Consider the following 24,467-nt stretch of genomic DNA (forward strand, 5'->3'; position numbering starts at 1 on the left):
ATCCACATCTGAAGCAGTCACAGAGAAGCTTTCCACCCGAGCCAAAATGCACGTTTCCGGAATCGGGGAGGAAAAGCTTCGTTCAATTTTTATGGCTCTCGGAGCCGGAGCAATCAGAGCCGCATTGAAACCGAATCAGCCGCTGCTTTGTCTGTGCTTGTCTGTCTTCTAATTCTCCAAGGAGTCATCATGACGTATAAGAAGGTTGCCTTTTTTTTTTTTTGAATTACCTCCATTTTCACACTGCGATTCACCTCTGTCTGTTGCCAAGCAACTCCTTACACTTTTACAGACAGTGTGCTTTCATGTTGTTGTGCGACTTAAGAATTTACATTTTAATGCCACGCTAGAAACAGGTGCAGCTTTCTGAAAGTCTGACGTCGTTGTGCTCATTTATTTTTCTATTCCAGTGGTTACATGGTATTTATAGTGAACAGAGAGCAAAGTTGATTTTCTTTTCATTTTTGATTTGAGCCATACGGCTCCTGCCCAGGGCGGCATGGCTCAGAGAGAAAACAATTATACGTCAGTTGCATGCTGAATAAGTTTTCTATTGCTTACTTGCATGTCTAGTCAATTGGAATGGGAAGGATGTGCACATTGCCAACACTTTAAGAAAAATATTGCTGTATAGTGACTGATGATGTTGAATTTGGCACCAGATCTAAAGTCTATTCTGGTGTTTTTTTAGGACTCCATACAATCATCTGTGGTTAAAAAAAAGTTTATAAAATACTGATCAGACCTCAGGGGAATACTTTTAGCATTGATTTGTTGGAACACAGTTTGGAATTTATGAAATATTTATTGCATTTTTGAGCACAAAAAGAGCATTTTTAAAGCTTATTTGTGAGTAACATGCTGGTTTGACAATCCGTTAGAGTTTACTTTGATTGTAAAATCTGCTGTAATAAAGATTTCTGTAATTTGTCAGATTTAATCTATACAGTCATCTAGATCAAGTCAGAGAAATATGTTATTTGTATAATGTTCCCGGTAAGTTATATAATAAAAAGAGTTTTTCTTGGCCATGTCTTTGGTTGTGAATATTTGTTTTAGTATCTTGCCAAATAATTATAGCTTAGTAAAACAAAAAGCCCCAAATAAAAGATTTCCATGCCCTTCCATTCGTGTGCGCAAACTTATCCGTAAGTATGAAAAAGAAGTGACTATTTTTGGATAGACATTTAGTTTAAACCTTATACATCTTTAATTATTTATTCTGTTTTTATGTCAAGTTTGTTATCCGTACCTCCTTACATGGTTTGAGCCAACCTGTACTAGAGAAGCTTTTCTGGCCCTGCACAGTCTCACTGGTTAAAGCGCTGCTGCCTACGTGCTGCGTGTGGAGCTGCTTTATTTACTCTCTGACAGCTTGATGGATGTACCGTGGGCTCGTTGCTGTTTTAAATACTTCAGCTGTGTCTGTTTGAGTATTCTGCTGGAAAAGATAGACATGCTCCCTTGGTCTGTTTACCCGAGGCAGTGCTGGTAGCCAGGAAGGGCTGACTTTAAGCCGGCTCTTTATTCCTGAATTCATTTGTTTCCCACTTGGCCTTTACTCACTTATGTTTCAATCACTGTGACATGAACGAGGTGAAAAGGGGAAACCTTTACGGTTCAAAAAGAAGAAAGAAAAAAGAAATCACAGAATAAAAGGTAAGGCATGCTGATATTAGCAGGTTATTTGTCTTTCTTGTTGGCGTGGGGAAGTATCATCATCTGCTTTCAGCCAGTTGACAACAGTGTTGTGTCACTCTATGCTCTGCACAGTCAAAATCACAGGTCACACCTGAACTATTTGGTTCAATTGGGGACAAAAATTGCAACATTTGCAGCTGTTGCGGTTCGCCGTCACATTGCTCTGGTGTCAAACGATCCAAACTAACTGAAAAACCTGTTCACCTCCTCATCTGTGGTGGTGCTGTGCCAAGAACCACTGAAGGAAATTACTTAAAAACCTCAGAAGACCAGCGCAGCTTCCTTCTTCACAAAATGCAAACAAAAATGGAGTAGCAATTTCACTTTTGTCTCTGGGAAAGATCACGAGCCATTTCTCCCGTTAGTCCAGACTCTGTGGACCCAGAATGCCCTGCGCTGTAGTTCACTTCCTGCTTTTGAAGCGGTCTCCAGTCCGCTTGGCATCCACATGTGCATTTGAACTTTGGCCGTACCAAGACAGAGGCTTTTAGGACATAGACCAACAACCTACAGATGTATTGTGTGAAAACAACGTAAAGCATCTCATTAAAAGGATAAAAATTCTTAGTGATATTGAAACCAGAGATTTTTTAAACACTTGCCTTCTCAAAACATCTCAACCTTCCTTTAAGCTCAACATCTAACCCAATGATAAGGAATATCAACTTAGCAAATCCTTTGGCTAATTCTAAAAAAAAAAAACAGACTAGCTATTGCCTTTCTATGCAATTCTCCTTGATTCTTGTTAACAATTTTACATAGATTACCTGCATTTATTTTAGAATAATAGTCTGCCTCTGATTATAGTTTGGCAATGGCAGCAAAGGAAGTGAACGAAGATATTCAGTTTACGTTGGAATGCTTCCAAACATTGAGGATTTAAAAACGGAGCAAGACGAATGCTCCAAGACATTTTATTGCTGGTGTAGATGTCTTGGTTCTAGTCCCCACAGGACGGCTTACAACAAACCTGATTTTGGGAAAGCTTCATCGAGCTGGCATGTTTTATACATTGTATTCAAACGTTATCGAGCCTCTTTATGAAGCAAAGTGTTGAACAGTGGGAAAGTTTCTACCAGGCTAAAAGAAGACCAGCTTAACTTTCAAAACTAGAACGTCTCTGACCAGAACTCTTGCCGTTATATATTGGATCAGGTGATCCAGTCACATCCTTCTAAATTCACTGTACATATTCCCTTTCCAGCTGTGTCAAAGTCTGCCTCTCAGTATGCAGCTGAGAACTGTACCTACCTTTCCCTCTTTTGCTCCTGTTTCACCATCCTTAGCACTGTTGAGGATTGCATTGCATGTGTTAAATGAGGAAGTCATCATGCATTTTAATTAGGCGCAGAGCTTTTGGGGAGGTGTCTGAAAACGGCTCAAGTTCTCCAGAGAAACCCATGTGACAAATCCTGTTAGAACTTTGCACGGCATAAAAGCCGAAACATTAACTGGATTATCGCCAGCTGTCAACTGGAAGCGTGTCATGCGACACTACAGGTGGAAGATCTGTCTTCAGCTTTAGAACAACGCATACAGAGGTACCCCTTATCTGACTGGATGCGGCTGTTACCACAGAAACAGTCAACGGATGTAAAAAGTTTACAGATTAAAGCCGCAAAAAAAGAAGATCTCATAGAAAACACTCAAGGGACCGGTGGTGCTTTCTTATTAAACATGACCACGAAGGTCAGCAACACTTAATCACAGTTAGGCCTGATGAATCCTGGCTGTCAAGGCAGGTGAAAAGGTGGAAATGCAAGTAATTACTTTTCCTGATCAGCCGGTTTGACACAAAGTCGGTCCTAATTAAAGACGATGAAACAGAGAATCAAACCCTTTGTAAACTGTTGCGCTGATCACATTAGCTACAGATTTACAATGCATTAAGAGACAACTTGACTTTTAAAACTGCCAGTACTGATTGTGGTGAAATGCTTGAACACTGGGTTCAGTTGGTGGAGGAAACATAAACTCAAACTTTACCAGAACTTACTTTGCATTTCCCCCCAGTAAATTTCTTCTTCTCAGTGCTCCCTACAGAATAAATTATTCTTATTTAGTCCAAGCCCCTGGTTCAGTCTCAAGAATAATGTAGAAAAAATGACAATGCGTGGTGGGTTAAATAGTCTTCTCCTTAAATCACCGTCTTTAGCGATATTTAACAGTTCGGCTCATCAACAGAGGACGAAATGAGCTTCAGACGATCATTAACGACGCTCGCTGCATCACTTGCACTTATGAAACAAATCCTGATGGAGTGTTCTTGTAGTAGCAGATGAATGTTATGGATGACAGGCGAAATGTTTCTGTTGGCAGGCATGGAGGCTGGTAAATGAAGAGATTGATTAGTGTTTGGTGACAGCGCGTCCGGGTGAGCGGCTCATGTCGACACAGCAGAGTGGAGAGCGGGGAATTAAATGCAGACTGATGTGCCGCACAGTGAGATGTTAAGCCATAGCCACTTAGCGGTATATGTAAGACATGAAAAGGGTCGGTATTATAGAGCTGTCAGGAGCCATTACTGTAATCGCGCTTTGTTTGACACATTTAAATGGGCACTAAGTATGACCTGCCGGTGAATCTGCTTCTGGAGAGGCGATCGATGTCAGGGGATTTATGACTGGGGGTTGGAAAATATTTTAGTGCTAAAGTGCGACGGCGAACTAGTGTCACTGTACATATAAAAAGAAAGGGAGGAAAGTACATTTCTGCCAAAAAAAAAAAAGAAATTTTGAGATTAATCTTGAAAAGTTTCTAGAAATAAACTTGGAAATTTCTGAGTTAAAAGTAATTATTTATTTTTTTACTTTTGAAACTCAGAAAATTTCCAAATGTCAAAAATCTTTGACTTCTGGAACTCAAAGATTGTTAAAGGTTTTTTTTTTTTTTTTTGAATATTTCTGAGGTTAATCTCAACATTTCTGAGTTTTTTCTCAAAAATGTTCAACTTTTCAAGCTCAGAAATTCCATCTTTTTGGTTTTTAAAAAAAAAAAAAGATTTCTGAAATCAATCTCAAAATTTCAGAGTGTTTTCAGTGGAAATGTTGTCCTCCTTGCTACTTGACATTAGATGTAGAATTCTTTTGTCATTGTACAGGTACAAGGAAATTCTAAAATAGCTATTCTCAAGGGAAAATAAACAAGTATTTTTAAATAAATAATTGACGTGCTCTTGGCTGGGATTTGCCAATCAGCCAATCAAGGAGCATACTTTTTTTTCCTGTCTCTGATTGACTGTACCCCAAGAGTGGAGATAAACATAAGGGCAGATGTTAGCCTGTGCGCTAGTGCTAAGATCATATTAAAGCATAATACTGTATATTTGGTGTCTGAAGCATTTTAAAGGTGGATTTCAATCCGGGCCGTACTGTTTTTACGTTGTGTTTTATTTCCACCCGCCCCTCACTGAAAACATCCATCTCACATTCATCTGAACATTTCCCTCCATCTCACTGTTTACATATTCATTACTCTCCAGTGCATTGCATTGCTCTGTTTTCTTCGTTCCCCCGACTTCATGCGCCGACACATACACATACACATACACACACACACACACATACACACACACACACACACACACACACATCCAGCCTCAGCTCGTGCCAACTGGAAAAAGCCCAACTCATCTGCAGGCCTCTTTGTTCAGTAAAGTTGCCACTCTCAAAGCGATTATGTTTCATTACAGTGGAAAGGGGAGAACAGGGTTTCCTGGCGCCTCAGGATCAATAACCCCACATCCTGTTCTGCAGACGAATCCCAAAACACACAAACACACACACACACACACACACACACACACACAGCCACTCTCCTGTTGTCTCTTTTTAGTCTACTGCTGCCGACTCTCCTTGGAACTGAAGAATGTTTCTTATTGTTTCTAATTTGCTGATGTGTCTGTTTAATCATTTCCATCAGCTGGGTTGTCAGTCTGCGATGGAGGCAGGTGGACTGGTGCTGCAGGTCAAAGGGCAAAACGTTGTCATTTTTTATAATCTGTTTTATCAACCTGCTAAGAAAATCAACCTCTTTGACTAAACCTGGTATATTTACATCATGTATGCATATTGATTAATCTGCATTGCCACCTTTATGAAACAAATAAAATTTTGAATTGGGTTGCATCTCAAACTATCCAGTCAATAAAGTTAATTCTGCCTCAGGAGGAACATCTTACTTCCACAAACCCGACCCAGAACACATACGTAGCTGCTGCTGTGAACGGGACACAAAAACATCTCAGTAGTTGAACGAACCGTTAGACAACAAGTTCTAAAAATCTGGATGCATGAACACAGTCAATTTATGAATTACCGACTTCTCTGCTAGATGTGGGAGTCTTATCTGCTGCTATTAGAGCTGCTCTTTAACTAAGAAGAAGACTCCGACCGCTATCAGGTTTATTAGGATTTATCTCTCGGACTGCCTCTGGCGAAACTTCAGCAGACAACAAAGAACAGCGAGAAACGGATTCTTTGAATTCCAGCTCGCTTTCTCCATCTTGTTGCTTTTTACCTCACCAGACAGGAGCTGAATAATTGATCTTTTGGGTTTGCAGCTTCAAAAATATGCCACATTATTGTAAGAATTTGTGCTCATGATAAATGTGTGGGCTTTTATTTGGTTTTTTTGTAATGCGATACAAAAAGCACTATACAGGAAAAAGAAAAGGGAGACACGAATGTTTCAATCAAATGTACAGTTTGGGAGGAAACAACTTTTCAAAACAGCTAATTGAATGTATTTATCTTTGAAAGCTGTAATGGCAGCATTATCCTCAGGGTAAGGAGCTAAATAGAGGCTGTAAAAGACTCAAGATGGAGGTAGGACTGTTGCTTTAGATCGAGACAAATGTATTTGTTTGAATGGTTTAGTCAAAGCCCAAGCAGAAATCCTACTGTGAATCTGTGGTAAAACATTTAAATTGATATTAGCAGATGCTTTTAGAGAGTTAAAGCAATTTTGCAAAGACTATTTGTTCATTGTGGGTGAAGCAAAAAAACTAAGTATTTTTTGCCTATGTAGAAAACACAACTCTGGCACACCGCACGTTTTTAATTAGATTTTTAATTGAAAAGAGTTTAAACGACCTGGTGTCAGTAGCTGAGATTCCGCTGACCAGATAATCATGTCATTTGACATTTGAAAAATAAATTTGCTTAATGGAAACACTGCAACTTTGAAGAAAATCTCGTTTTTTGATCAAAAGTTTTTGCATTAAGAAGAGCTGTGTTTTCTGGCCTTATTGAAATTGGTGCATTTTCCAAAACTGCAATGGAAACACTTTTTTCGCACCATGATCAATAACTGGACGCAAACCACGAAGAAGAAGACGACAGGAAGTGGTCGGAGGACGATACCGCAGCATGTTATTTTAATGACTTATAGTGTGAACGAAGCTTTAACGTGTGATTTTAATTTTTAATGGAAACACCGCAACTGCGAAATTGCAGGATCTTTTTCAACATTAGTGGAATATCGACACAGCTTTGCACACATTTCTACCGTCTTCCCACCTGACTGCCATGCACTCTTTTGTGTTGGTCGATCACAAAACGTTCCAATAAAAAAACAACTGAATTTTGTGGATGTAACATGACAAACTGTACAATTTAACTGTACAAAGGAAGGGAATTAAAATGCGGGGAGAGGTGTTACTGAAAAAAAGAAACAAAAGGAAAGGTTTAAAAAAAAAAGAAAAAAGAGGATGCCTGCCTCCTCAACCCAAAGTGGGAGTTATTTCCACAGGAGACTTTAAGCTTTCTCTGCTTCCCATTCTACTTTTAGAAACTCTGCAAATCATAGCTAAGCCTTCACTCTCAGAGCAAAATGCTCTGTTGGGATAATACCGTATTACGAGGTGTTAAGGAAACGATGTGAGAAGGATTTCAAATGTCCACACAGCACAGGTAAGTTTGGAAAAGAAGGAATTTTTTTATGTTTGCTGTAGCATCTCGGAACATATTTATCTGTGGCTTTTGTGGTTGGGTGAGAACGCTCTCACTTAAACTTCACTCACGTGTTACAATCGATGCGTCTTGCTCGTCGTTGGAAAGGAGAGAGGCGACGTTGGAGTCTATCCCAGCAGGTCAGAGGTGAGGTTACAACCCAGACTGGATGAAAAATAATAAAATTAAAAAAAAAATAATAATAATAAAAGTCAGAAATGTTGAAAAAAATGTGGCAAGTTTAAATCAGTACACTCATGCAGCTCTGATTCATAAGAAATTGTCAATGGTCCTGTTTTGCTGAGCGCCTGAGCATTACAAATAAAAAAAGTGTCATGGTGAGTGGGGCATTTGGACCCAAAACGCAGCATTAAATTAAAGCCAGAGATGAGTTTGAACATATTTAAACAGGTTTAAACTCACAAGCAAGGACTCTGGGAATACATACATCAAGGAAGTAAAATTAGCAGAGTAACAGGAACATGGAGCAACTGAGGATAACGGGAAGATAATGAGAGAATCGAGGAAGGAGAGTGAAAGAGCCAGTGCTGTAACAATAGACTGGGGCTGATTGGTTTATTGGTTGCAGGTGTGAGAGGAGAGAGAGAGAGAAAATGACCCAAAGGGGGGAGTGAAAGTAAGCAAACAGGGAAAGTAGGAAAACGAATTTTACTGTGGCTGAGTTTCCGTTACAAATGTACACAAACGTCATCAATATTCCGCTAATGTCGAAAAAACACAATTTCGCCGTTGGGGGGTTTCTATTAAACAGGAAACGCTATTAAAATCGCACCTAAATAAGTTCGCTGACCAAAACACACTCCACCGTCATTCTCCATCTACTTCCGGTCGTCTTCTTCTTCGTGGCTTGCACCAGCTGTAATATCCAGTTGTTGATCATGTGACTCGTCCGTTGCAGTTTAGCGAAATAAAGCAATTTATATACGGCTAACAAAAAGAAAAAAAAGAAAAACTAACTCATCCTAGCTACGAACTAAGCACAAGGAATAAATACCGAACATAATCTAACTAAGCTAAGGGCAGACTGAACTAAGTTAAACAGAAAAAGGCAGATTTAATAAAAATAAGAAAATAAGGAACACTGGTCAAATGAACGAAACCCAGAAAAAGATCCGGAACATGCGGAGCTTTCTGAAAATTATTAAATATAATTAACTTACCTTAATTACCATTAAGAGAATCTTGGTGTGCATTTTGCAGTAAACACAGGCCCTCGCAGGAACACAGATTTCACTTAATTTCATCACTTGAATGTAAGCGTGTGGAGAGATGCCAAAGCTGGATTAGTATTCATGCGCGGTCCATTACGGCCTCTTTTCTAGAAACCGGCCTACTCCACTTCATGGCTCCGTAAAGTGCCGTTAATGTCCCGCCTGAATTGCGAGGGGCCGTGGAGAACAAATAGAAAACGGGCGGCTTTTATTGTGCGAGAAATGATTCAATTTATTCAGCAGGGAGATTGCTTCAGCTGTGTTCAGTTCACCAGGTCCAAGTTCTGTGCGCGGAGCACTTTGCTTTGTTGTTCTCACTCTGTGGAGCTGAATTCTTACGTTCCGTGAACGCAACTCGGCTGTGAATGGAAAGAGAGAACAAACGAGCCTCGCGCACTTTAAGCGTCTCCTCAATCATTTGGCAGGAAGATGCATCACTGCAGATAAACATCAAGATCCGGTGATGTTGGGAGTTTCCTGATTTGGTTCCCATCCACAAAAGAGAGTTCAGCCTTATTATGCTGCTGACTGAACAACATAATCAAATCAGTCACAATCAAACCGAGCTGTGGCTCATTATAATAAGTCGGAATGAAATAAAAATGATCATTTATATCAGTAATTCAATTCATTTCTATTAATCCTGGAGATTCCAGCTATCGGCTTCCGTTCAGTTGGTCATGAAATTAAAAAATGCGACATACAGTCGATCTGATAATAAAAATAGTAATATTTTATGGAACTGTTATGGCCAACACGATGATGATAGGGAAGGCTGCTGACTGTCAGTACAAGTCACTGAACGGTAATGATAAATAACCTGGCTGTAATAGAAAGTTGAGTGGAAGGACAAAGTGTGGTAGGAAAAATAAATTTAAAAAAAGGTGCGGAAGCAACAGGACCAACAGGCAACCTTGAGAGGATTGTGAATCAAAGCCCATTCAAGAGCTTAAGGGAGAATCACAAGGCATGAGAAGACAAACTTCACTGTTTGTGTTTCAGAGTTCTTTTTTCGGGTAAAATTAAAGTTTGTGTTTTATCTGGAAATCAAAGTCCCAGAATCTGAAGGAAAAATGAAGAGAGGCATATAATTCAACCTGCTTGAGGTCCAGAGTGTAGTTTCCACAGTTAGTGGAAGATTTGGCTAACCAAACTGCTAAAATAAAAAAATTTAAAAATGAAAATGAAGGTTTTGAAGTGGCCTAGTCAAAGTCCAGATGTAAATCTGGGATAAATGCTGTGTCAAACAGACTCTTTATGCATGGAAACCATCTGAAATGCGTGAATTAAAACAATTCTGATGCCGGTATAGGCTTGAATAGTTTTGCAAAATAATTCCCAATTAATCATAAAACTGGATTTTGCATTTACTCAGGCTCCCCTTTTTCTGTTAATAAAATATATTTGGTGAAACATTAACATAAGATAAAACCAAAAACAGAAGAAATCTGTTCACAGCATTGATGTGGCTCAGTGCAGATCATCAGAGCTGCACATCTAAACTTCCACATTTTGCCTCATATCTGCGATGAGGCTGGCAGTGATTAAATAAATACACAACAGCACAGCCAACGCTATTCAGCTGATTTCTATTCTGTTGCTACATAAATCCTAAATAAGTCTTAGTTGGATGTCTTTCCAGCTCAAAGGAAGAGTTTTGTGACTCTTACTTGTTTCTGTTCTTCTTTCTGCAGCTAAATAAAGAGTGGAATCTAAAAACTACGGAGGAGTGTGTGCATGATGATCTCACATACTTACAGAAAAGAAGAGAAGAGGAGAGAAGTGTTGGATATGATACTGGAGTGCTGGTTTCCTGTGCAGCTGACTTCAGGATCATTACCTCTTGCAGCTGGAGTCAAATCCTCTTTTTTTTTTTTGTCTATTTTGCATTAAAAAAAACAAAACATCTTTTCTTTTTTCCTAGCGTTTGTTTACACCCCATATCTGTACCGGCACTTAACACAGGCCACTACAAGCTGCCCTTTTGCCTGTCAATAAGGGGCTCAGTGTCCGCTTCCGAGTAATGTAGTGTTTTTGTTGTTGTTTTTTTTCAATTTGTATATTTATTTATTTTCCAAGCACACACCTTGAACAAAGCCCTAAACTGAGCTCCCACTCCAGCACCTGACTCACCCCGTCATCATCAGTAATTCCAGTCGGATTATGGGGCATTTATCTGCACTGACGTGTGACTAGATTAAAACAATACTATAAAAAAAGAGCCTGCCAAAATGTTTCTATAACAATTTAAAAAAAATAACTGACCATGTATTATCAGTAGTTTTTCCCAGTGTTAGCAAAATGCCTTATTAGGTTTATTGGGTAACTATTTTTTAATTAAAAGGTAAGTTGCTTTGGATCTCCATTTTTTCCTTGAGAAATGGAAAAAAAAAATCCTTGTGTATGTGTGTTTTACTGAAATATTTAACTGAGACACAAAAGCATAGATAGATATCTGCATTGTAAATTGGCATTATGCTCAAATCTGATATTTGTCTGTTAATGTGAAGTCATGATTAAAAACTGCACCTCTTGATTGAGCTCATTACATTTTTTGACCTGCTATTAGATGTCATAAGCAGTCTTCTGAATCTAATCGAATCTCAAACAAATAGTAACGTAAATACACACAAGGTATGCTGCTGGCCTCTATAAAGAGGAAAAAGCAACAGAGAACAGAAAAGCAACCATGTCCAAATTCAGGAAACTGCATCTCTTAAATTGATCCACAATGTCAGGGAGCAGTGTTCAGTTATCCACCAAGTGTAAGTGAGTGGGGATTATTCCTAATACCCTGAATTTGTCCTGCCTATTGGTGTAATCTGCAGTTATAAAGTCTTTATCCATCACTGCAATGGAGTAGTCAACAAAATACTGTTATTTACACCCTTTGAACTGAGCCATAGTTTGTCATGGTTCACCTATTGGTTACGTATTATAGTTTAATCACTGCAGCCTGATATTCTATTGGGGAATCAAAATATTCTTATCATTTTACTTATTTATTTTTTAATTGAAAAATCTGGGGTGCATTTGAGTACACTCTTTATTACTCAGATACCCCAAAATAAAATCGAGTGAAATCAAGCACTTTCAGAAGAAACCTTTAATAAACAAAGTCCATCTTTGTAATAGCATAAACACCAATGTTTACACTGTTTTTCAATGCTCCCATGCAATGCATGCAAGGCACCTATTACTCCACACCTAAAAAAATACAGAATAAGTAATTTGGTGTTAAGAGATGAGCGTTTTCTACTGGTAACCAACTGCCACGAAGTATAAATTAGATTTTTACTTTTGTGTTGAATGTTTTACAATATATTTTCCACTAATGACAAAAAAAACAACACTTTTCTGCAAAATTCACCAACTGCACAATTCTTGTTAAATAGTGTAAGATAAGTAAAGAGAAAAGAGCAGAACAAATTTTATGTTTTTGAACAATAACAATTTTTGTTGCTAATCTGTTGCTAAGAGATGAGTGTGTTTACTGGTAACCAAGTGCCACGAAGTTTTTATGTTTTTTGAACAATAATAATTTTTGTTGCTTATCTGTTGCTAAGAGATGAGTGTGTTTACTGGTAACCAAGTGCCACGAAGTGAACTTCAGATTTTTCCTTTTGCAAAATGTACCAACGGTAAATGTCTTGTATCTAATCAGGTACGCATTATTTCGAAAGAGCTTATGTTTTATAAACTATATAACTTGTTATTAATTTGGTTTTAAGACATGATCGTTTTCTACTGGTAACCAACTGCCACGAAGTATAAATCGAGATTTTTACTTTTGTGTTGAATGTGTGTTTTATAATATATTTACCACTAATGACAAAAAAATAATAATTTTCTACAAAATTCACCAACTGCACAATTCTTGTCAGTGTAAAATCAGTAGTATTTCAAAAGAGCAGAAGAAGCCTTATGTTTTTTGAACAATAACAATTTTTGTTGCGAATCTGTTGCTAAGAGATGAGTGTGTTTACTGGTAACCAAGTGCCACAAAGTAAACTTTAGATTTTTACTTTTGCGAAATGTACCAACTCTAAACTTCTTGTATCTAGGTAAGCAGTATTTTGAAAGAGCTTATGTTTGACAAACTATATAACTTGGTAATTTGGTGTTAAGAGATAGGCAGGTTTTTTTCTGGTCACGAACTGCCATGAAGTACAAATCAAGATTTTTACTTTTGTGTTGAATGTGTGTTTTGTCATCATATTTATCACTAATGACAAAAAAAAAAAAAACTGTTCTGCAAAATTTACCAACTGGACAATTCTTGTTAAGTAGTGTAAGATAAGTAGTATTTCAAAACAGCAGAAGAAATCTTATGTTATGCTGCGTGGATGGCATCAAGCTGTACGCCAAGAGTGAGAGAGACATCGACTCACTGAACCACACCACCAGGATCTACAGCGCTGACATTGGGATTGACATTTGGACTAGAGAAGTGTGGTCGGATGGTTACAAAGAGAGGGAAGGTCATCCACACAGAAGGGGTCTCACTCAGAAGGAACAATAGCAGACATTGAGGACAGTTACAAATACCTAGGAATACCACAAGCAAATGGCAACCTGAATGAGGTCACAAGGAAAGGAGCCACAGCCAACGAATAAGGCAAGTCCTGAGAAACCAGCTCAATGACAAAAACAAGATCCATGCTATAAACAGCTACGCCTTACCAGCAATCAGATACCGGAATAATTAGCTGGACAAAGGAGGAGATAAACACCACGGATGTTAAGACACTCGGAAACTACTAACCATGCGTGGAGTGTTCCACCCCAAATCCAGCACCCTGACTAAACACGAGCCGCAAAGAAGGTAAATAAGGCAGGTGATTCCTTGAGTTTTGGTTTTCTAAACTGAGGGAACCAAACCTTTAGAGAATCCTAAAGACCTTTATCGGAAATAAAAGCCCCTCCTAGAGGATTACGAGGCAGAGCGACCACAAAGCTGATTTGTTGGATTCTGTCAAGCCGTTTGCAGTCTAAAGAGGATATCCCACCCAATTCAATTCAAGAAGAACGGGTCTAAGTGGTTCCAGAACGCAATCTCTTCCTCAGGGTGAATTGTTTGGAATAAAATGCTGAACATAAATCTTTTGTTGATAAATTACAGGCCTTAATATGTTTAATTTTTCTTTTGTGTGTTTGAATAAATTTTTTTTTTCTTAAAAGGATCAATCAATTAATACATTTTATTTATAAGGGACCCTTTCATACTAAAAGCAGCTCTCAGAGCTGTACCAACAATTAGCCCTCAGGTTTCTCTGACAAACTATTCCACAAACAGGAGCCATAATACTGGATGGATAATAAATGACTAAAACTATATGATCACGTAAAAGGTTAAAATAAGATTCATAAATATAAATGTATATGTATAGAAAACAACAAGGAAAATGACAAAAACAAACCCTAATCAATTTTGATTAGCTTTTTCTCTTTCCCTCTGTCTGAGCCTCGCGCGGTGCTTCTGACCTCTGACCTCAACTCCTCAAACCTGTCCTCCCATGGACCAGATGATGTCCCTCCTACAAAACCAGTCGATAAAAATGATCGAGAAGATCTGGAGGATCAAGAAGACAAAAAAGACCTCCATCACCTTCAGGAGACAATTCAGTCTCCTGTTGGGCCTTTGGGCTGAAAACTGTGTGAGACTGAGCTTTAACAACCTCCGCTGGTCTGCTGTCCAGTATCAGCGTAGAGGAAGAAAAGCTAAACATGCTTCGGAGCTGTGAGAGAAGAAGACTCTGAAGTGTTGTGGACAACATGGACATTTCCTGAGGGACGATCTGGACAACCCAAAGATCCAACGCCAAAATCAGTTGGACTGACAGGAAGCCGGAGGAGAGAGACGGGGGAGGATTTGGCTGCAGCAACGCCGAGACCAAGTGGGAGAGAGGGGCGAGAAGGAAGGAACAACATGAATCCACATCTGTAACGTCCATCTAGATCACAACTTTAAATCTGACACAGCAGCAGAGTGAGCAGCAAAACTTCACTCTACCAAGTATCAAGTACTTCAACTTTTGACACCAAAGAGGACAACGTCCAGAGCAACAGCTAGTTTAGATGTTTCTGAAAGGCTCTCACCTCAAAGAACTATTGCTGGTCCACTGGCGAGTGACCGAAGAGCAGGGTGAAGATTTACACTGTCCTGTTATCCTTAAATATGCATTTAAAAGAGAAAATCAACTTCAGAAATTACTTGGTTTTTCATATGTTTAATTTTGACCAGACATGATGAAATCAGATGTTGCCTGGTTGTTTATAACTTGGGTTTATTTAGAATCAAAGAGGATGAAGATCACTTTGAAACTGTTTTGTTTTAATTTGAAGTGTCGGCATTAGAATCAGACGGGGCAACATCAAAATTTTACTTGTTGATTATAATATAACGTGGGTCATATTAAAATCAAAGAGGATGAGATTATATTACATTTTAATTAGATTTTCATAAGAAGATGACTTAATATCACCTAAACTTTAAATTTAGGATTTAAAATTAGTGTAAAACCTACATTTTCATTAACATAAGGAGCAACATAAAATGAAATTATTCACAATTAACATGTTAGGGAGGTCTAAGGATTGAAATGCATGTACTTATTTTGCAGGGAAGAATTTGGGATTAAAATAATTTATTTAAGCAATTGGAAATATTACTTAGAAAACGGTTTGGTATTCCGCTGGTACTTTTCTTCCAAATACACCATTTCAAATTCCTCCTTTCAAAGTTTTGTGAAAGATGACAAAACATATAGTGGACCGTCTCCCTGGCAAGGAGAGGTTGCAGTGTAACTTTTCCTACCTAACAGAAGTGAAACAATAAAGGGATGAATGGATGAATGCCAGTAGGTTTTTCATATCCTGCGTATATGTTTTTGTTTCATCATACAGAATAATGTTTCAATGACTGAATGAATATGTAATGTCTTAAAATGTATGGGATAATTTTTCACTTCTCACCATAAAAATCGTAGAAATGTCCTTTTATATAATACTCATGTTGTCTCTGCCTGGCAGAGCTTTCCATCCAGAATTGCTTCATGATTGATCGTCCTACTCTGTATTGTGCACAATTCATAAATAAACCTGATTGAGTGATTTTACCTGAACAGTGGTTAGTAATAGTTTTTTTCCACAACAATGGACAAAAACATTAAAGGCTCTCAAGTAAAAGGCGTGGCAGTTTTAGCTAATGTTGGACCCATGAGCCCATGCTAACATTAGCATATTAACCTGCAAAGACTTTAATGCGTCATCTTTTTAAAGAAAAATCAACCTGTCACCATATATGCGAGTAATAAAGGCATACATGACTATTATTCACCAAGGAAAAAATTTCTTTAGTAAGGCAAATTACAGTATAGGTGGTCTTATACATCAGCAAGTATAAACTGACACATTGTAGATTACAACATAACTCATATGATTTGGATCTATAAGTTATTTGCAAAACACTATTAAAAAAAAAACAAAAAAAGAAAAAATCTTTGGGGCGCCCCAAAAATTGGAACCCTGAGCTGCTGCCCCTTTAAGCTTGTTCTAAAGTCTGCTTGCCAAAAACATTTTAATGTAAAAATAATAATACCCTCACATATTTCATAACATATTTAAAGACACCTTATCCTACATTTAATAGCCAGTCGTGGTTGAGATGAATTTGCCTCGGCTTTTGAACTCTGATGCAATATTCATGTCACAAATTTGGTATTTTGGATTTTCAGCAGCTGGCAAATCCCGCCTCCCCCGTCTGTTTCCAGGCACAGAATTAGAATTGAAGAAGGTCGAGAGAGGTGAAGGGGAGTCTCCAAAAATACAAATAAATAAATAAATTAAAACACACTCCCCAGCTTTGGCTGTTTTTTTACATCGCCTTGGCACGTTTGTGACTGTATCCATGACAACTGGAGTAAAGATAGCCGGGATGTATCGCGGAGGATGCAGCGTGGCTGATTGCTGGATGGGAACCGGAGGATGGGCAGCGAGGGCAGGATCATCTCCAACCAAACCTGGAGGAGAAATCAACGGAGGACAAATCCAGCTTCTGGTTTTAGAGATTTCTTTATCTTTTCCCTCCTTCTAGGGAACTTAATTTGCAACCTTCACCCTTTAAAATAGATTTGTCACTTAGATCAATATAACCAATCATCACCTGGTTATCAGAACATAACAACCAAATTGTTTTCAGTAACGACAAAATAAAGTCAAATTTAGCACTGATGTTCTTGAACAGCATATAAAATAATTTAGCTTTCCAGTTGAAATACTTTAACTAAAGTAGTAACACACAACTAAACTACTAAGTAAAAATTAAATTAAACTACCGTAAAATAAAACATTTTTTTGTTCCACCTCATTTCCTGAACTTTTGAACCGACTTCCTGCTTCCTCATTTCCTTGTGTTGTACTCATTATCCCGCTGTTTGTTATTTATTCATTTTCAAGTTCCACAGTTACAGATTTTGCTCATTGTATTTTTTATTGGTTCTCATCATAAAAAGTTTGTGTTTTAAATTCTGGAACTTTGCGTCAGTAAAAGTATTGGGTTTCTTTACAGTGAAAAAATACAAATAAACGTGGAGGAACCCTGCATGCATAATTCTTGTTTACGTGTCGTTCCTTGTAAACATTCTGCTTCACTGAAGTTCGGCAGTGATTCACTTTGCGTTCCCCGCTGTGAGAGTGAGAGCCCTGTAAGTGCTGCGCTCACATTTTCACTCTGAACGCTGAATTCTCTGCTCAGGGAGGCGTTCTCCTTCGTCTCTGCATGCAAAACAAGAATTTCAACGGAACACAGGAGAGGGCTGTCTGCGTCTCAACACGAGCAACCTGGAGGTGGTGGTGTGTTAAAGCGTTGGGCAAGGCCACATGTCACACTTATTTATGTTTCACCACTGAGATCAGAAGGAAAGACTCAAACAGAGCGACACAGATCGAGGGTTAGGGTTGGATTGTATGCAGTTTCTTTTTGATAAATGGAATTAGTTTATTTACATTTTTGCTAACATAAATCACATATGCGGTTCCTCAAGGATGTGATCTCAGAATACTTGTATTCAATATCTAAATGTACCTAAAGCTCAGATAGCAGAGTGTACTTTTTTTAAGGGAGTTTATCAAACTATTTGATCAGTTCTCATTTCATTTCTTATTTTCACATAATACATTTTTAGGCAATTTAATCCGTTTGTTTTCAGTGCAATTCTTCATGAGTGTACATCTCTGTTTAAATTATCTGTTGCATGAATGGTGCAATACAGGTAATTTCTTCTTTAATCTTTCAATCTTTGTGGGGTTTCTTTGTTGGGCCTTTTCATTCCCAGAAGTTGATGTCTGTTTACGACGAAATAATTCAAAGCAACTTAAAAATATTGTCAGCTGGAGCAATGCCATAGGAAACGGGGACAAAATTACAAATGATTGCAAAAAACATTGTTTTTAACCCTTGTGCGTGCGAAGACTGAGGCAAATCATACAAGTGATATGGATGTGGGGTCGGTTGGACCCCATTTGTAAACACAGGGGTTAATGTTACTGATTAGAATAGACTATAACAAAAGTTTCTCAGGCGACGTGTTTCTACATGACGATGTTGAACTTACCTTTTTCCTTCAACAGGGACTTACCTTGTTTGCTAGCTCTCCGACAGACTTGATATAAGACGCTTATTTTGACCATGTTAGCATTTAGGTATTGGTAACTGTTCCACTAGAATTACTAGCACTACCTTTTATTTAGTTTCAAAACAAACTAAATAAAAAATGACAAAATTTGGCTTATAAAACAAGGGGGAATTGATAACCCATAAGATATACTGACATAAGACAAATTTTGCGGTGTCTTATGTCATGAATTGATTTTTACAGTTAGCAAGGGATGATGCTAACTTTCGTTAGCATCTTTGCTAACTAAGGTTAGTTAGCAGCTGACTGTATTTCATTATTTTTTATTAATAATTGTAAAGAAGACAAAAACAGTGACACAAATCAATAAAGAGATCAACAAGTAAAAGATAAATAGTTTATGTGAGTCTTTCACATAGCATTTACCTTAATTCTATACACAGAATGATATACAGGAGGTCATCTCTTCAACTTTTTTTTTGTACAGATTGACATAGTGACTTTTATTTTTTTTTTTCAGCATGCATTTTAGAATGACAACAAAAAGCTCCACAAATACACACTTAAAACTAGAACTTTCCTCACAGTAAAACGTACGAAATGTGAACTCGGGTCAAAAGCGTCAACGGTTTGAACGCACGATGGAGAAGCACACCATCAGACTATCATGACTTCTACCATTCAGAGCAATGTAGTCATCAACAGCAAGACACAAAAATACATGTTCTGGATTCAAAAAAATAAACACCCTTTTTTTTTTTCTTGTTGTTCGTTTGTTTTCAAGTCACAACATCATCCTAGAATTACACAAGAACGGTTCTCCTTTGACAGTTCAAAAGAGTAAAGCAGCGTGTGGTTACTACACAAGGCGGATTGTGGATACGTGGTGATAACTTCAAACAGCTAGCCTACAACTGCGCAGGTCGCTACCAAACAAACAGCTGGTTTTTGGGGGGCTTCGTTTTATTTTTGTTCCTGGCATTTCCGTTTCTACTTTAAACTGGCTGCTGAAATCACAGTGTGGGTCGGTGCTTTTTTTTTTTTTCCCCTCTTCCTTCCTTCCCCGTTTTGCTTATTGCAAAGCCGATCTGATTGTGTGGGTAACACAGGGTTGCTACAGTGCAGATGCGTACCGCTCTAGAAGTCCCGCTTCGGAAAGCGGGGAAATTTCTGCTACACTTTTTGCTCCGTCCCCATAACAGAGTTGAGGTGGGGGTGGGGGTGGGGGTGGGGGTGGGGTTATGGGTTTGGGGGAGAGGAGGAAACAAAGCTTGGAAGAATCAAGTCCTGCAGTTGATTTCTTTTTTCTTCTTTTTTCAGTAGCGACCAGAAATAATGAGGAGTAATGTTAAGAGTCATTTTGGTTTGCAAAGAGAAAAAAATCTGCAGCAGTAAATGCACCAGGTAGGTATTGGTGGCTGGGGTTAGTGGGAGTGGGGGGCTTCTACAATGGTAGCTGCATCGCAGGGAGAGCGCTTGTGCGCTAACACTAACTGGAAGATTCAGCATCAGGTCCACTCACTGGTCTCCCCTGACCTAGTGTTTCAAACCCAGCTCTCCACCTAGTAGAGTTTTTGGGACACATATAGACATACACTCACATTTGTGACTTAGCCTACCGAGGCCCCGGCTACGCTACGCCAGATATATATATCTATATATACCTATATATAGATAGATATTTTTTTAACTGATTTTTCCTCCTCTTTAAATCTGTAAAATTCCAATAAAAGCTGCTATACCAATATTGTCAACATTCACTAGATTTAAATTTCAAAGAAGGTAATGAGCACGACTAAAGCAGTGATAGAGAAAATGTTTTCTATTATGATTGAAGCTTAATGAACATAGATGTGGAACAAAGATTTCTGTTTATAGATTTATTTTAACATTTTGGACTGTTGCGCTTCTTCAGGTGCTAATCATTTCACTGATACTACCTTTAAAATTTTGACAATTTTTAACCTGATTTTTTATTTTTTTTTGGATATGAAATGGTGCCATCCAATTTCATTGATTGTGTGTCGATTCATACCTGCCCAGACAAGGGAATACAATTACAATTTCATCATTTGACTCATTATGTAGGAGAAAATGAGTTGATGTCACTCCAATAAAAAATATCTATCAACAAACTGTGCTGTATAACATTTTGTGTCTGTTGTAATGTCATAAACTCTCAATTTTTTTACATAGCAACTGATTTCATGGAAGAGGAAGTCTGGTTTACCCTTTATGTCCATTTATTTTTTTTAATTTATAAAAATACTAAACCAACAAAACTAATCAAACATATAATTGTTTAAGGATATAAACTATATAAAATATAGTTTGTTTAAATATCTGAAATGGATATAGGAAGGGACCAAAAAGCAATGCAAGGCAAAGGGGTGAATTGACCCTCAAGTGGGCTAACATTACCTGAATCCAGTCTGCATGTAAACACCCCAAACAAACTTGATTTTAAAATCTCAAATTATTTCCAATCAAAAATTGGTTTGTGTGTTGAAGGGAAGTGTAAACAAAGACAGAATACAAATACTGGTGTTAGCGTGGACGGGGCCCGATGTGCGTCACCAAATAAGAAGTAAGCATAGACGACTGTGATGTTGTATTTATTCAGTTTAGCACATTATGTCTCTCTACGCTGTATATACCTTAAGTAGAGTATCTGATACGATTAACACTCCATTTTCAAAAACACAAAGTGCCTCAACGGATACGTCTTAATACACTTATTGCGATGGAAAGGAGATACCACAGCTAGAAAAGGGATTGGTGCCGAGTGTCACGACACTACGTAGCTACCATAGCATCCACCTTGATACCCGACTCGCCATCAAAAGACAGATGTGTGGACAGCGCCACTTGGCCCAGATGTGCTGCAGTTACTGTATTTACAGGAGCAATGTCTGTCAAATTTTCTCCTTAAGGACCAGTTTTTTATTTTATTTTATTTTTTAAATCGCCCCTTTCGATTCCAAAACAGGAAAATAAAATAATAATAGCGTGAGAGGGCTTAACATATCAAAGTCCTCCCAGAATTTTGTTGTTGTTTTACCAATAAGTCTCTTCCTTGTTGGCAGAACAGTAAGCTGGGTTGCTGTCAGTCATTAGCATCTGTGCAGGCTCCTCCGTGTTGTCCGGTAGCAGTGGCCTCGTGGTTCCCACCGGTGGGTTCAGAGGGGGGGGTCTCCCACTGCAATAGGTCGCCATTACTGATGACAGTCTTATCCCACTGGCATTCAAACAGGAATGAATGGTTTCAGTGAAACACGGACACATCTTTTAAGAAAAACATCACAAATCTCACAGAGGACCAGATCGGTCACATGCTCAAAATGCAACGTGAGATTCTCTGAACTCCGTGATGCATTTCAGTGACTTAAGTGGAGGGAAGGGAGATGAATAAACAATTTGCTGTGAAGTCAAGAGAAAAAAAAAAATCTTTTTAACCAAGTTTTTTTTTTTCCTTCTTCTTGCCAAGCTGTGTGTAAGATGCATCTTGCTGTGAGCCAGTTGCCAGGCAACCAGGCGCTTGTGGTAAAGACGCACTGTGAGGATGGGTTTCACATAGTGCATGTTTTATCTGTCTGGTTTAAAGAAAAAAAAAAACTCACTTTTTAGTGAGTATTTCCTAAAGCAAACTGGTAACATCTAGGCATGGGCTAGTAACAGTTAGTACTGTCAAGATGTAGCGTTTGATTTCAAATCAAAATGCTAAAAGTGTTCATATAATTTCCAGCTATTCTTTCAATTTTGTCTCCAAGTGTTACTGGAGCCAAAGTGCCAGTTGATGAATTTTCTTTACAGACCAAGAATCATATTGAGAACGCTTGACTGCCATCTAGTGGTCAGAACGGGAACAACGTCTTGTGATTTTTGAAGTATTAGAAATCTACGTTTCTGCAACAGCAGCATCGATAAAAGAAATTGCATGGAACATTTGTTCGATTACATTTAGCCCTGATGCATGTGCTGTGTATGTTTTGGATTTTGTCCCACACTGTTGTAAAAAATAAAAATAAAAATCAGAGTATAGGATTGAATTTTTACAAGGAGTTGATTCTGTGATGTTATGCTAAGCTAATTCATTGTAGACGTTTGTTTTTTTTTTTTTTTTGTTATTCTCATCAAACTCATGGTGTTTTGGGTCCTTCTCTCAGAGTTTCCTCTCGTTATTATGCAACTTTTTCAATCACACCAAACACTGCGCGACCACATCAACTGTCCCCTTGAAACACATGGTTGGCGTCGTCAGTAATGTATTTTCAGATGTTTCTTAACTTTGTTGCTTATTGGAATCTAAAGTAAGAGGATATTGTTGGTAAATTTTTAACAATCCTGACCCTAAAATCCAATATGGTTGCTGTTTCGTTTAGCGTTAGCAATAGTTCCAGCAATAAATTGCTTATCATTTACTTCAGCTTTGAGTTTGTATTAGTAATTGTTGCATTTATGTTTGTGGCTCTTATTTTGAAGTAGGAAAGGAAGTAGTTGTTGAGTTGACAGAGCTAACAGGCTTGAAGAAGCTTTGAATCTCTTACCAACCTATGCCTAGAAACATTCGAACCTGTGTTTGCTTGTTTTGTTAATATATGCTTGTGATCTTAACAGTTTAATAATAATGCACTGAAGAAAAATGCTACATGCGACTTTCTGAAGCCTTGTGCTTGTCTCTATAGTAAAGCACCAGCATATTCCGATCATCATTTTAGTAAAGAGACACAAGACGACAAACCAAATACATGTTCTGCATTGAAAGCTGACGCCAGCGGTCCCGTCAGATGGTTACCTTTCTGCCATGGTGGTTCCATCTCCCAAAGCCATTAAGATAGAACGCTGCTCTCTGCTTGTGTGAAACCAGTAAAGACCACCTCTTTGCAGTTATCTGCCAGTAAACAACCAGAAACACAGCAAGTTTGGTGGCACTCAGTGGAACCAAAAAGAAAACACAATCCCTACACCATAAAACTAAAAAAAGAAAAAGACACATCTTTATGTATGTATGCATATAAATCCTCAAGCTTTTCTCCTCCTTGGAACTGTTTGCCAAAGCAGATCCTTGCACAAACATGAGCAGACCCTGCTGTCGGTGCTCGTGTGAGATGAAACTTACACTCTCGCACCGATTCGTTCCGCTTCAAACCCAAAAATAACACCAAACCAAAAAGCAAAGTTACAGTCACGTGTGGTTGAAATGTTGTGATATCTCTTTTTCTTTTTGTCCCTGGAAGCACGTCTCGGTTGATGATATCTAAATATGACAACATCTAATATCCCTGATTAGTAAATATGGATCACATGGTGGATGGCGGCTACTTCGGTCAGAGTTCCTTTATTGCAAGTCTCAAATGACACCGTCGAACTAAAGGGAACTCCAAGTGACAAAGCAGAATAATCGTGTTACTTAAGGATGTTAGCGCACGCTCCTTCCTGCCAGGCTGGCACCGTTAAGTCTCAGCTGCGATGTTGGCAATATGTGAGTTCAGACACGATGCAGAGGAAGGGAGGGAGGGCGTTCTTTTTAGGCTGGACGCCTCACAGGATGGATGGGATAGGGGAGCGGGAGCGGCGCAGCGGGCAGGGGGATCCGTAGGGCGAGGTCACGGGAGACAACCGCAGGGTGTTACCGGCCAGGCCAGCAATGTTGTTTAAGCTCCGGGATTTCTCATAGCCTTCAGATGAGAGCGGGGCGACAAAACGGTGGTGGTGGTGGAGGAAGCGGCGGCGGCAGTGGTAGTGGTGGTGCAGGACATGAACACACACAGGCAGGCAGGCAGGCAGGCACGAAGGCAGGCAACGATCCGAATCCGAGCCGGCCGATTGAACCGAGACAAGACAGGAGACAGGAGTGAGACAGAGCAACAGCAGCAGTCTGCATGTTGAGAGCATGCACAGAGCAACTCCTGACAGAGCTCCGGTGTTCACAACAACAGCTGCTGGGG

The 24,467-nt window shown here is 38.7% G+C and overlaps 1 protein-coding gene across 8 annotated transcripts in view; it reads right to left on the reverse strand.

The window, feature by feature from the left end:
• Positions 1 to 18,902: 18,902 nt before the first annotated feature.
• kcnc2 (potassium voltage-gated channel, Shaw-related subfamily, member 2) overlaps positions 18,903 to 24,467 on the reverse strand; it is a 68,502-nt gene continuing 62,937 nt past the window's right edge. For 2 of the 8 annotated variants that reach the window (XM_008401293.2, XM_008401290.2), the window contains exons 4-5: positions 23,315 to 23,410; positions 18,903 to 21,757 (exon numbers count right to left, since the gene is read on the reverse strand). In XM_008401293.2, the coding sequence (XP_008399515.1) occupies positions 23,349 to 23,410 (62 nt within the window). In that variant the 3' untranslated portion in view covers positions 18,903 to 21,757; positions 23,315 to 23,348. Of the gene's footprint in view, positions 24,198 to 24,467 lie in introns of all 8 variants that reach the window. The other 6 variants (XM_008401288.2, XM_008401289.2, XM_017302831.1 and 3 more) reach the window with 3 other exon arrangements.

This window comes from Poecilia reticulata, linkage group LG23 (genome assembly GCF_000633615.1).
Source record: "Poecilia reticulata strain Guanapo linkage group LG23, Guppy_female_1.0+MT, whole genome shotgun sequence".
Classification (NCBI taxonomy): domain Eukaryota; kingdom Metazoa; phylum Chordata; class Actinopteri; order Cyprinodontiformes; family Poeciliidae; genus Poecilia; species Poecilia reticulata.